Source organism: Bombina bombina, chromosome 5 (assembly GCF_027579735.1).
Source record: "Bombina bombina isolate aBomBom1 chromosome 5, aBomBom1.pri, whole genome shotgun sequence".
Classification (NCBI taxonomy): Eukaryota; Metazoa; Chordata; class Amphibia; order Anura; family Bombinatoridae; genus Bombina; species Bombina bombina.
The window spans coordinates 23,378,747-23,393,501 of NC_069503.1; the positions used below are offsets into that span (position 1 = coordinate 23,378,747).

At 41.7% G+C, this 14,755-nt stretch overlaps 1 protein-coding gene across 2 annotated transcripts; it reads left to right on the forward strand.

The window, feature by feature from the left end:
- The first annotated feature begins 1,841 nt into the window (after window positions 1–1,841).
- On the forward strand, window positions 1,842–13,506 carry LOC128659719 (zinc finger protein 501-like). 2 transcript variants are annotated; one of them, XM_053713294.1, is made up of 2 exons: window positions 1,842–1,870; window positions 11,996–13,506. In XM_053713294.1, exon 2 carries the CDS (start codon window positions 12,055–12,057, stop codon window positions 13,063–13,065), a length of 1,011 nt encoding a protein of 336 aa, XP_053569269.1. In that variant the 5' UTR covers window positions 1,842–1,870; window positions 11,996–12,054; the 3' UTR covers window positions 13,066–13,506. The 2 variants fall into 2 exon arrangements, with proteins under 2 accessions (XP_053569269.1, XP_053569268.1); XM_053713293.1 differs by having other exon boundaries at window positions 1,844–1,874.
- The last annotated feature ends 1,249 nt before the right edge of the window (window positions 13,507–14,755 follow it).

Consider the following 14,755-nt stretch of genomic DNA (forward strand, 5'->3'; position numbering starts at 1 on the left):
AATGATATAGATCTGCACAAGGACCTAAGTGTGAGGAGGGAGGGACCAGCATTAAACCTGATATAGATCTGCACAAGGACCTAAGTGTGAGGAGGGGAGGGGTCAGCAGTAAACATGATATAGATCTGCACAAAGAGCTAAGTGTGAGGAGGGGTCAGCAGTAAACATGATATAGATCTGCACAAGGAGCTAAGTATGAGGATGGGAGGGGCCAGCAGTAAACATGATATAGATCTGCACAAGGACCTAAGTGTGAGGAGGGGAGGGGCCAGGAGTAAACATGATATAGATCTGCACAAGGACCTAAGTGTGAGGAGGGAGGGGCCAGCAGTAAAATGATATAGAACTGCTCAAGGACCTAAGTGTGAGGAGGGAGGGGCCAGCAGTAAAAGTGATATAGATCTGCACAAGGACCTAAGTGTGAGGAGGGAGGGGCCAGCAGTAAACCTGATATAGATCTGCACAAGGACCTAAGTGTGAGGAGGGAGGGGCCAGCAGTAAAATGATATAGATCTGCACAAGGAGCTAAGTGTGAGTAGGGAGGGGCCATCAGTAAACCTGATATAGATCTGCACAAGGACCTAAGTGTGAGGAGGGGAGGGGCCAGCAGTAAACATGATATAGATCTGCACAAGGACCTAAGTGTGAGGAGGGAGGGGCCAGCAGTAAAATGATATAGATCTGCACAAGGACCTAAGTGTGAGGAGGGAGGGGCCAGCAGTAAACCTGATATAGATCTGCACAAGGACCTAAGTGTGAGGAGGGAGGGGCCAGCAGTAAAATGATATAGATCTACACAAGGACCTAAGTGTGAGGAGGGAGGGGCCAGCAGTAAAATGATATAGATCTGCACAAGGACCTAAGTGTGAGGAGGGAGGGGCCAGCAGTAAACCTGATATAGATCTGCACAAGGACCTAAGTGTGAGGAGGGAGGGGCCAGCAGTAAAATGATATAGATCTGCACAAGGACCTAAGTGTGAGGAGGGAGGGGCCAGCAGTAAACATGATATAGATCTGCACAAGGACCTAAGTGTGAGGAGGGGAGGGGCCAGCAGTAAACATGATATAGATCTGCACAAGGACCTAAGTGTGAGGAGGGAGGGGCCAGCAGTAAAATGATATAGATCTGCACAAGGACCTAAGTGTGAGGAGGGAGGGGCCAGCAGTAAATTTATATATATTGTTATTGTTTTAGTTAAATAGAACTAAATAAATTGTCATTATTAAGGAAATGGTTATGTTTCTCCTTCCAATAAAGTACAGCTGAAAAGTTATATCAAATATGAATGATTAACCAATTAAACTTGAGATAATTCATCACCTTCCAATAATTTTATTGTTCTATTTATGTATTTTTAATGGTTTATAAATCAGTCATTTTCTGATATTGCTGGAAAAATACAAAACCTGATTTAAATAAAATGTTAAATGAAATCCCCCTGTGTATGAACAATCTAAAGCCATTCAGATGATGTTCTGCTGAAATTAATTCTATAGAAATATTTAGCTTCTAGTTACCATTGGGACCAATACCTGGAGTGGCCAATCAGATGTGCTAAAGCATTAATAAATAATATTCTGACTAGCAGACCTTGTTCTTATACATTATAGGTTGTTTTACACTATTCTGTCCCTTTAAGGTCAGTCTAGGTGCAACTTCTATAGGATTAGGTACATTTACAGTATAGGAACCAGCTGTCTCAGTAGTCTCTATACATTATCTGACCACTAGGGGCAAAATATTCTCTCGCAGAAATCAGAGTCTTGATACAGCCAGCAGATTCCCTCCCCCAGAATTCTCTATACCATGTGACATCACAACTCCTTATGTTAGATGGGAACTAGCTGCTGCCGGGAGGAAGCACACCCAGTAGGTAAAGGCTGCTGCATGTTACAGGGGACCGTTTAGTGAGCTGTGTCTGAGAGAGGCTGATCTGCTGTACCCCAGATCACTCAGCACATATAGTAACATTGTATCCTTACCCAGAATGCTGCTCCCCTATTAGATCTGTAATGCACATAGCTGTGTCTGAGAGAGGCTGATCTGCTGTACCCCAGATCACTCAGCACATATAGTAACATTGTATCCTTACCCAGTGCTCCCCTATTAGATCTGTAATGCATATAGCTGTGTCTGAGAGAGGCTGATCTGCTGTACCCCACATCACTCAGCACATATAGTAACATTGTATCCTTACCCAGTGCTCCCCTATTAGATCTGTAATGCACATAGCTGTGTCTGAGAGAGGCTGATCTGCTGTACCCCAGATCACTCAGCACATATAGTAACATTGTATCCTTACCCAGTGCTCCCCTATTAGATCTGTAATGCACATAGCTGTGTCTGAGTGAGACTGATCTGCTGTACCCCAGATCACTCAGCACATATAGTAACATTGTATCCTTACCCAGTGCTCCCCTATTAGATCTGTAATACACATAGCTGTGTCTGAGAGAGGCTGATCTGCTGTACCCCAGATCACTCAGCACATATAGTAACATTGTATCCTTACCCAGTGCTCCCCTATTAGATCTGTAATACACATAGCTGTGTCTGAGAGAGGCTGATCTGCTGTACCCCACATCACTCAGCACATATAGTAACATTGTATCCTTACCCAGTGCTCCCCTATTAGATCTGTAATACACATAGCTGTGTCTGAGAGAGGCTGATCTGCTGTACCCCAGATCACTCAGCACATATAGTAACATTGTATCCTTACCCAGTGCTCCCCTATTAGATCTGTAATGCACATAGCTCTGTCTGAGAGAGGCTGATCTGCTGTACCCCACATCACTCAGCACATATAGTAACATTGTGTCCTTACCCAGTGCTCCCCTATTAGATCTGTAATGCACATAGCTCTGTCTGAGAGAGGCTGATCTGCTGTACCCCAGATCACTCAGCACATATAGTAACATTGTATCCTTACCCAGTGCTCCCCTATTAGATCTGTAATACACATAGCTGTGTCTGAGTGAGGCTGATCTGCTGTACCCCACATCACTCAGCACATATAGTAACATTGTATCCTTACCCAGTGCTCCCCTATTAGATCTGTAATGCACATAGCTGTGTCTGAGTGAGACTGATCTGCTGTACCCCAGATCACTCAGCACATATAGTAACATTGTATCCTTACCCAGAATGCTGCTCCCCTATTAGATCTGTAATGCACATAGCTGTGTCTGAGAGAGGCTGATCTGCTGTACCCCACATCACTCAGCACATATAGTAACATTGTATCCTTACCCAGTGCTCCCCTATTAGATCTGTAATGCACATAGCTGTGTCTGAGAGAGGCTGATCTGCTGTACCCCAGATCACTCAGCACATATAGTAACATTGTATCCTTACCCAGAATGCTGCTCCCCTATTAGGTCTGTAATGCACATAGCTGTGTCTGAGAGAGGCTGATCTGCTGTACCCCAGATCACTCAGCACATATAGTAACATTGTATCCTTACCCAGTGCTCCCCTATTAGATCTGTAATGCATATAGCTGTGTCTGAGAGAGGCTGATCTGCTGTACCCCACATCACTCAGCACATATAGTAACATTGTATCCTTACCCAGTGCTCCCCTATTAGATCTGTAATGCACATAGCTGTGTCTGAGAGAGGCTGATCTGCTGTACCCCAGATCACTCAGCACATATAGTAACATTGTATCCTTACCCAGTGCTCCCCTATTAGATCTGTAATGCACATAGCTGTGTCTGAGTGAGACTGATCTGCTGTACCCCAGATCACTCAGCACATATAGTAACATTGTATCCTTACCCAGTGCTCCCCTATTAGATCTGTAATACACATAGCTGTGTCTGAGAGAGGCTGATCTGCTGTACCCCAGATCACTCAGCACATATAGTAACATTGTATCCTTACCCAGTGCTCCCCTATTAGATCTGTAATACACATAGCTGTGTCTGAGAGAGGCTGATCTGCTGTACCCCACATCACTCAGCACATATAGTAACATTGTATCCTTACCCAGTGCTCCCCTATTAGATCTGTAATACACATAGCTGTGTCTGAGAGAGGCTGATCTGCTGTACCCCAGATCACTCAGCACATATAGTAACATTGTATCCTTACCCAGAATGCTGCTCCCCTATTAGATCTGTAATGCACATAGCTGTGTCTGAGAGAGGCTGATCTGCTGTACCCCACATCACTCAGCACATATAGTAACATTGTATCCTTACCCAGTGCTCCCCTATTAGATCTGTAATGCACCTAGCTGTGTCTGAGAGAGGCTGATCTGCTGTACCCCACATCACTCAGCACATATAGTAACATTGTATCCTTACCCAGAATGCTGCTCCCCTATTAGATCTGTAATGCACATAGCTGTGTCTGAGTGAGACTGATCTGCTGTACCCCACATCACTCAGCACATATAGTAACATTGTATCCTTACCCAGTGCTCCCCTATTAGATCTGTAATGCACATAGCTGTGTCTGAGTGAGGCTGATCTGCTGTACCCCAGATCACTCAGCACATATAGTAACATTGTATCCTTACCCAGTGCTCTCCTATTAGATCTGTAATGCACATAGCTGTGTCTGAGAGAGGCTGATCTGCTGTACCCCAGATCACTCAGCACATATAGTAACATTGTATCCTTACCCAGTGCTCCCCTATTAGATCTGTAATGCACATAGCTGTGTCTGAGAGAGGCTGATCTGCTGTACCCCACATCACTCAGCACATATAGTAACATTGTATCCTTACCCAGTGCTCCCCTATTAGATCTGTAATGCACATAGCTGTGTCTGAGAGAGGCTGATCTGCTGTACCCCAGATCACTCAGCACATATAGTAACATTGTATCCTTACCCAGAATGCTGCTCCCCTATTAGGTCTGTAATGCACATAGCTGTGTCTGAGAGAGGCTGATCTGCTGTACCCCAGATCACTCAGCACATATAGTAACATTGTATCCTTACCCAGAATGCTGCTCCCCTATTAGATCTGTAATGCACATAGCTGTGTCTGAGTGAGGCTGATCTGCTGTACCCCACATCACTCAGCACATATAGTAACATTGTATCCTTACCCAGTGCTCCCCTATTAGATCTGTAATGCACATAGCTGTGTCTGAGTGAGGCTGATCTGCTGTACCCCAGATCACTCAGCACATATAGTAACATTGTATCCTTACCCAGTGCTCCCCTATTAGATCTGTAATGCACATAGCTGTGTCTGAGAGAGGCTGATCTGCTGTACCCCAGATCACTCAGCACATATAGTAACATTGTATCCTTACCCAGAATGCTGCTCCCCTATTAGATCTGTAATGCACATAGCTGTGTCTGAGTGAGGCTGATCGGCTGTACCCCAGATCACTCAGCACATATAGTAACATTGTATCCTTACCCAGAATGCTGCTCCCCTATTAAATCTGTAATGCACATAGCTGTGTCTGAGTGAGACTGATCTGCTGTACCCCAGATCACTCAGCACATATAGTAACATTGTATCCTTACCCAGTGCTCCCCTATTAGATCTGTAATGCACATAGCTGTGTCTGAGAGAGGCTGATCTGCTGTACCCCAGATCACTCAGCACATATAGTAACATTGTATCCTTACCCAGAATGCTGCTCCCCTATTAGATCTGTAATGCACATAGCTGTGTCTGAGTGAGGCTGATCTGCTGTACCCCAGATCACTCAGCACATATAGTAACATTGTATCCTTACCCAGAATGCTGCTCCCCTATTAGATCTATAATGCACATAGCTGTGTCTGAGAGAGGCTGATCTGCTGTACCCCAGATCACTCAGCACATATAGTAACATTGTATCCTTACCCAGTGCTCCCCTATTAGATCTGTAATGCACATAGCTGTGTCTGAGTGAGGCTGATCTGCTGTACCCCACATCACTCAGCACATATAGTAACATTGTGTCCTTACCCAGTGCTCCCCTATTAGATCTGTAATGCACATAGCTGTGTCTGAGAGAGGCTGATCTGCTGTACCCCACATCACTCAGCACATATAGTAACATTGTATCCTTACCCAGTGCTCCCCTATTAGATCTGTAATGCACATAGCTGTGTCTGAGTGAGGCTGATCTGCTGTACCCCAGATCACTCAGCACATATAGTAACATTGTATCCTTACCCAGAATGCTGCTCCCCTATTAGATCTGTAATGCACATAGCTGTGTCTGAGTGAGGCTGATCTGCTGTACCCCACATCACTCAGAACATATAGTAACATTGTATCCTTACCCAGAATGCTGCTCCCCTATTAGATCTGTAATGCACATAGCTGTGTCTGAGTGAGGCTGATCTGCTGTACCCCACATCACTCAGAACATATAGTAACATTGTATCCTTACCCAGTGCTCCCCTATTAGATCTGTAATGCACATAGCTGTGTCTGAGTGAGGCTGATCTGCTGTACCCCAGATCACTCAGCACATATAGTAACATTGTATCCTTACCCAGTGCTCCCCTATTAGATCTGTAATGCACATAGCTGTGTCTGAGTGAGGCTGATCTGCTGTACCCCACATCACTCAGCACATATAGTAACATTGTGTCCTTACCCAGTGCTCCCCTATTAGATCTGTAATGCACATAGCTGTGTCTGAGAGAGGCTGATCTGCTGTACCCCAGATCACTCAGCACATATAGTAACATTGTATCCTTACCCAGTGCTCCCCTATTAGATCTGTAATGCACATAGCTGTGTCTGAGTGAGGCTGATCTGCTGTACCCCAGATCACTCAGCACATATAGTAACATTGTATCCTTACCCAGTGCTCCCCTATTAGATCTGTAATGCACATAGCTGTGTCTGAGAGAGGCTGATCTGCTGTACCCCACATCACTCAGCACATATAGTAACATTGTATCCTTACCCAGAATGCTGCTCCCCTATTAGATCTGTAATGCACATAGCTGTGTCTGAGTGAGGCTGATCTGCTGTACCCCACATCACTCAGAACATATAGTAAGATTGTATCCTTACCCAGAATGCTGCTCACCTATTAGATCTGTAATGCACATAGCTGTGTCTGAGTGAGACTGATCTGCTGTACCCCACATCACTCAGCACATATAGTAACATTGTATCCTTACCCAGAATGCTGCTCACCTATTAGATCTGTAATGCACATAGCTGTGTCTGAGTGAGACTGATCTGCTGTACCCCAGATCACTCAGCACATATAGTAACATTGTATCCTTACCCAGAATGCTGCTCCCCTATTAGATCTGTAATGCACATAGCTGTGTCTGAGAGAGACTGATCTGCTGTACCCCACATCACTCAGCACATATAGTAACATTGTATCCTTACCCAGTGCTCCCCTATTAGATCTGTAATGCACATAGCTGTGTCTGAGAGAGGCTGATCTGCTGTACCCCAGATCACTCAGCACATATAGTAACATTGTATCCTTACCCAGTGCTCCCCTATTAGATCTGTAATGCACATATAGTAACATTGTATCCTTAACCAGAATGCTGCTCACCTATTAGATCTGTAATGCACATAACTGTGTCTGAGTGAGAATGATCTGCTGTACCCCAGATCACTCAGCACATATAGTAACATTGTATCCTTACCCAGAATGCTGCTCCCCTATTAGATCTGTAATGCACATAGCTGTGTCTGAGTGAGAATGATCTGCTGTACCCCAGATCACTCAGCACATATAGTAACATTGTATCCTTACCCAGAATGCTGCTCCCCTATTAGGTCTGTAATGCACATAGCTGTGTCTGAGAGAGGCTGATCTGCTGTACCCCAGATCACTCAGCACATATAGTAACATTGTATCCTTACCCAGTGCTCCCCTATTAGATCTGTAATGCACATAGCTGTGTCTGAGAGAGGCTGATCTGCTGTACCCCAGATCACTCAGCACATATAGTAACATTGTATCCTTACCCAGTGCTCCCCTATTAGATCTGTAATGCACATAGCTGTGTCTGAGAGAGGCTGATCTGCTGTACCCCAGATCACTCAGCACATATAGTAACATTGTATCCTTACCCAGAATGCTGCTCCCCTATTAGATCTGTAATGCACATAACTGTGTCTGAGAGAGGCTGATCTGCTGTACCCCAGATCACTCAGCACATATAGTAACATTGTATCCTTACCCAGAATGCTGCTCCCCTATTAGATCTGTAATGCACATAGCTGTGTCTGAGTGAGAATGATCTGCTGTACCCCAGATCACTCAGCACATATAGTAACATTGTATCCTTACCCAGAATGCTGCTCCCCTATTAGGTCTGTAATGCACATAGCTGTGTCTGAGAGAGGCTGATCTGCTGTACCCCAGATCACTCAGCACATATAGTAACATTGTATCCTTACCCAGTGCTCCCCTATTAGATCTGTAATGCACATAGCTGTGTCTGAGAGAGGCTGATCTGCTGTACCCCAGATCACTCAGCACATATAGTAACATTGTATCCTTACCCAGAATGCTGCTCCCCTATTAGATCTGTAATGCACATAGCTGTGTCTGAGTGAGAATGATCTGCTGTACCCCAGATCACTCAGCACATATAGTAACATTGTATCCTTACCCAGAATGCTGCTCCCCTATTAGGTCTGTAATGCACATAGCTGTGTCTGAGAGAGGCTGATCTGCTGTACCCCAGATCACTCAGCACATATAGTAACATTGTATCCTTACCCAGAATGCTGCTCCCCTATTAGATCTGTAATGCACATAGCTGTGTCTGAGAGAGACTGATCTGCTGTACCCCAGATCACTCAGCACATATAGTAACATTGTATCCTTACCCAGTGCTCCCCTATTAGATCTGTAATGCACATAGCTGTGTCTGAGAGAGACTGATCTGCTGTACCCCAGATCACTCAGCACATATAGTAACATTGTATCCTTACCCAGAATGCTGCTCCCCTATTAGATCTGTAATGCACATAGCTGTGTCTGAGTGAGGCTGATCTGCTGTACCCCACATCACTCAGCACATATAGTAACATTGTATCCTTACCCAGTGCTCCCCTATTAGATCTGTAATGCACATAGCTGTGTCTGAGTGAGGCTGATCTGCTGTACCCCACATCACTCAGCACATATAGTAACATTGTATCCTTACCCAGAATGCTGCTCCCCTATTAGATCTGTAATGCACATAGCTGTGTCTGAGTGAGTCTGATCTGCTGTACCCCAGATCACTCAGCACATATAGTAACATTGTATCCTTACCCAGTGCTTCCCTATTAGATCTGTAATGCACATAGCTGTGTCTGAGAGAGGCTGATCTGCTGTACCCCAGATCACTCAGCACATATAGTAACATTGTATCCTTACCCAGTGCTCCCCTATTAGATCTGTAATGCACATATAGTAACATTGTATCCTTACCCAGAATGCTGCTCCCCTATTAGATCTGTAATGCACATAGCTGTGTCTGAGAGAGGCTGATCTGCTGTATTTATATTTGCATTTGCTTGGAGGACTATTGATTAGATTTATGCACCCAGGCGGATGACTTCTTGGAGGGTAATTCTGTAGATTGGATTGTTTATATATTTACCTCCTTTTTCAGACATAATAAAGCTGCTTACAGTTAAGTTAAAAGGCATGGAAATGAAAAAGTACAAATATGATTTTGTAGTATTATATTATTTTATATTACAAATGAATATTATAAAGGGACATGCAAGTCAAACATCACAGTTAGAGCAGCAATTTTAAGAGACTTTCCAATCAACTTGTAATTTACTTCATTCTCTTATATCCTTTATTGAAAAGCATACCTAGATAGTCTGAGGAGCAGCAGCACACTCTTATGAGATAGCTACTTATTGATGGCTGCACATATATGCCTCTTGTCATTGGCTCACCAGATGTGTTCAGCTAGCTCCCTGTGGTGCACTCCTGTACCTTTTACACTTTATGTCCCTGTAAATTATCTGGTGTGGGAAAGTTGAATTTATGAATTGCAATGCCTTTTAATGAATACACTTTTGTGACCATATGAGCAACTGAGGCTGATTTTAGCACTTCATGTTCATTCAGCCTGTGTGACCAAGTCCCTGAAAATCTATCTCACATCACAATAATTACCCAACTCAAATTACCTGTCTCACATCACAATAATTACCCAACTCAAATTACCTGCCTCAGATCACAATAACTACCCAACTCAAATTACCTGTCTCACATCACAATAATTACCCAACTCAAATTACCTGCCTCAGATCACAATAACTACCCAACTCAAATTACCTGTCTCACATCACAATAATTACCTAACTCAAATTACCTGCCTCAGATCACAATAATTACCCAACTCAAATTACCTGCCTCAGATCACAATAATTACCCAACTCAAATTACCTGTCTCACATCACAATAACTACCCAACTCAAATTACCTGTCTCACATCACAATAATTACCTAACTCAAATTACCTGCCTCAGATCACAATAATTACCCAACTCAAATTACCTGCCTCAGATCACAATAATTACCCAACTCAAATTACCTGCCTCAGATCACAATAAGTACCCAACTCAAATTACCTGTCTCACATCACAATAAGTACCCAACTCAAATTACCTGCCTCAGATCACAATAAGTACCCAACTCAAATTACCTGTCTCAGATCACAATAAGTACCCAAATCAAATTTCCTGTCTCAGATCATAGTAACTACCCAACTCAAATTACCTGTCTTAGATCACAATAAGTACCCAACTCAAATTACCTGTCTCAGATCATAATAAGTACCCAACTCAAATTACCTGTCTCAGATCACAATAAGTACCCATATCAAATTACCTGTCTCAGATCACAATAAGTACCCATATCAAATTACCTGTCTCAGATCATAATAACTACCCAACTCAAATTACCTGTCTCAGATCACAATGAGTACCCAACTCAAATTACCTGTCTCAGATCATAATAAGTACCCAAATGAAATTACCTGTCTCAGATCATAATAACTACCCAACTTAAATGACCTGATAACAATAACTATTAATAATCAAACTACCTGTCTCAGATCACAATAACTACCCAACTCAAAATACCTGTCTCAGATCACAATAACTACACAACACAAATTACCTGTCTCGGATCAAAATAGCTATTAATAATCAAATTACCTGTCTCAGATCACAATAACTACCCAACTCAAAAACCTGTCTCAGATCACAATAACTACCCAACTCAAATTACCTGTCTCAGATCAAAATAATTATTAATAATCCAATTACCTGTCTCGGATCACAATAACTATTAATAATGAAATTATCTGTCTCAGATCACAATAACTACCCAACTCAAATTACCTGTCTCAGATCACAATAACTTCCCAACTCAAATTACCTGTGTCAGATCACAATAACTACCCAACTCAAATTACCTGTCTCAGATCACAATAACTACCCAACTAAAATTACCTGTCTCAGATCAAAATAAGTACCCAACTCAAATTACCTGTCTCAGATCACAATAACTATTAATAAATTACCTTTCTCAGATCACAATAACTACCTAACTCAAAATACCTGTCTGTCTCAGATCACAATAAGTACCCAACTCAAATTACCTGGCTCAGATAACAATAAGTACCCAACTCAAATTACCTGTCTTAGATCACATTAAGTACCCAACTCAAATTACCTGTCTCAGATCACAATAACTATTAATAATCAAATTACCTGTCTCACATCGCAATAACTATTAATAATCAAATTACTTGTCTCAGATCACAATAACTATTAATAATCAAATTAGCTGTCTCGCATTACAATAACTATTAATAATCAAATTACCTGTCTCAGATCACAATAACTAGTTTTATTTTTTCTTCTAAAAGTGGAAAATTTAGTATATTAATTTCATGTTTTATAAGTAAAAAAAAAATAATTGACACCAAAAGATCTGATATTGTTTATTATTTTTACGGTGCTTACATTTAATACATAATATTTCTAACATATTCTGTTATTTATTATACATTTTGTTCTTTGCAGCATTGACAGTACCTGGCTCAGGATAAACTGATATCTTATCAAGCTGGTAAGATTCTACAATGGAGGAAAACACGCCTCATTCTTACGTCGAGGACCAACAACCTGATGACAAAGCAAAAGAGAACAGCCCTAGAATTACTATAAAAAGTGAATCTCTTTCACCTGAGCGGCAGTTTGTTATAGAAACATTTGTGATTGGTTCAGAAATACATTCAGTTGCTCAGGAGAATTCTTGGGAAAATGTGCCGCAAAAGAGAAGGAGGAAGAAAGCGCAGATAGAAAAACAAACTGAGAACAAACAACTACATCATGAACTATCAGTATACAGAACTAAAAACAAAACCTATTCCGAGAGACAATTTGCCTGCAGCGATTGTGGAAAAAGCTTTACACGCCAATCATCTTTAATTACTCACCTCCGTATTCACACAGGAGAAAAGCCGTTTGTTTGCATCGAATGCGGAAAAGGCTTTACTGACAACTCAAATCTTGTCAAACACCAGCGTATACATACAGGAGAGAGACCGTACGCGTGCTCCGATTGTGGGAAAACCTTTACAGATAGCTCCAATCTCATTGCGCATAAGAGAGCCCATACGGGTGAAAAACCATATGTTTGTAATAATTGTGAAAAGAGTTTTACTCTTATTTCAAATCTGGTAACTCACAAGAGAGCTCACACAGGAGAGAGACCCTATGAGTGTACGGACTGTGGCAAAAAATTCTCTCGGAGCTCTCACCTGGTCACTCACCAGCGAGCTCACCGCGGAGAGAGGCCGTACGCATGTAATGACTGTGGGCGACGCTTTACCCAGATCTCAAACCTTATTGCTCATCAGCGTGCGCACACAGGGCTAAGGCCATTTTCTTGCAGTGACTGTGGGAAAAGTTACACACAGAAATCTAATCTGATAGAGCATCGTAGGACTCACACAGGAGAACGGCCATACGTTTGTCCAGAATGCGGGAAAGATTTCAGTCAAAACTCAAGTCTTATTAAACATAAAAAAGTGCACTTAAAGCAAGCGCAGCACTTAGACGAAGCTAACGAAAAAATAGACGAGGACTGAAATCAGAAAACAAACCACAGAAAAAGTGATTACGTTAATATCTCTTTTACATTAAGGTATAAACTTAGACATCTTTATCAAAAGAAAGCTTCTGGAACAGGGTTCTTCAAACTAAGGGTTGTGACCTGCCATTGAGTAGCGGAAAGGTTGTTACTGGGTCATACCCACACTTAAAGGGACAGTCTACTCCAAAAGTTTTATTGGTAAAAAGATAGATAATTCCTTTATTACCCATTCCCCAGTTTTGCATAACCAACACAGTTATATTATTTTACTTTTTACCTCTGTGATTACCTTGTATCTAACCCTCTGCAGATAGCCCCTTATCTCAGTTATATTAATATACTTTTTACCTCTGTGATTACCTTGTATCTAAGCCTCTGCAAACTGCTCCTTATCACAGTTATATTAATATACTTTTTACCTCTGTGATTACCTTGTATCTAAGCCTCTGCAGACTGCTCCTTATCTCAGTTATATTAATATACTTTTTACCTCTGTGATAACCTTGTATCTAAGCCTCTGCAGACTGCCCCTTATCTCAGTTATATTAATATACGTTTTACCTCTGTGATTACCTTGTATCTAAGCCTCTGCAGACTGCTCCTTATCTCAGTTATATTAATATACTTTTTACCTCTGTGATAACCTTGTATCTAAGCCTCTGCAGACTGCCCCTTATCTCAGTTATATTAATATACTTTTTACCTCTGTGATTACCTTGTATCTAAGCCTCTGCAGACTGCTCCTTATCTCAGTTATATTAATATACTTTTTACCTCTGTGATAACCTTGTATCTAAGCCTCTGCAGACTGCCCCTTATCTCAGTTATATTAATATACGTTTTTCCTCTGTGATTACCTTGTATCTAAGCCTCTGCAGACTGCTCCTTATCTCAGTTATATTAATATACTTTTTACCTCTGTGATAACCTTGTATCTAAGCCTCTGCAGACTGCCCCTTATCTCAGTTATATTAATATACTTTTTACCTCTCTGATTACCCTGTATCTAAACCTCTGCAGACTGCCCCTTATCTCAGCTATATTAATATACTTTTTACCTCTGTGATTACCTTGTATCTAAGCCTATGCAGACTGCCCCCTTATCTCAGTTATATTAATATACTTTTTACCTCTGTGATTACCTTTTATCTAAGCCTCTGCAGACACCCCTTATCTCAGTTATATTAATATACTTTTTACCTCTGTGATTACCTTTTATCTAAGCCTCTGCAGACTGTGCCTTATCTCAGTTATATTAATATACTGATTACCTTATATCTAAGCTTCTGCAGACTGCTCCTTATCTCAGTTATATTAATATACCTTTTACCTCTGTGATTACCCTGTATCTAACCCTCTGCAGACTGCTCCTTATCTCAGTTATATTAGTATACTTTTTACCTCTGTGATTACCTTGTATCTAAGCTTCTGCAGACTGCTCCTTATCTCAGTTATATTAATATACTTTTTACCTCTGTGATTACCTTGTATCTAAGCCTCTGCAGACTGCCCCCTTCTCTCAGTTATATTAATATACTTTTTACCTCTGTGATTACCTTTTATCTAAGCCTCTGCAGACACCCCTTATCTCAGTTATATTAATATACTTTTTACCTCTGTGATTACCTTTTATCTAAGCCTCTGCAGACTGCGCCTTATCTCAGTTATATTAATATACTGATTAC

Excerpts from the sequence above, each read along its gene's own strand:
- LOC128659719 (XM_053713294.1), top strand. The coding sequence starts at position 12,055 with ATGGAGGAAAACACGCCTCATTCTTACGTCGAGGACCAACAACCTGAT.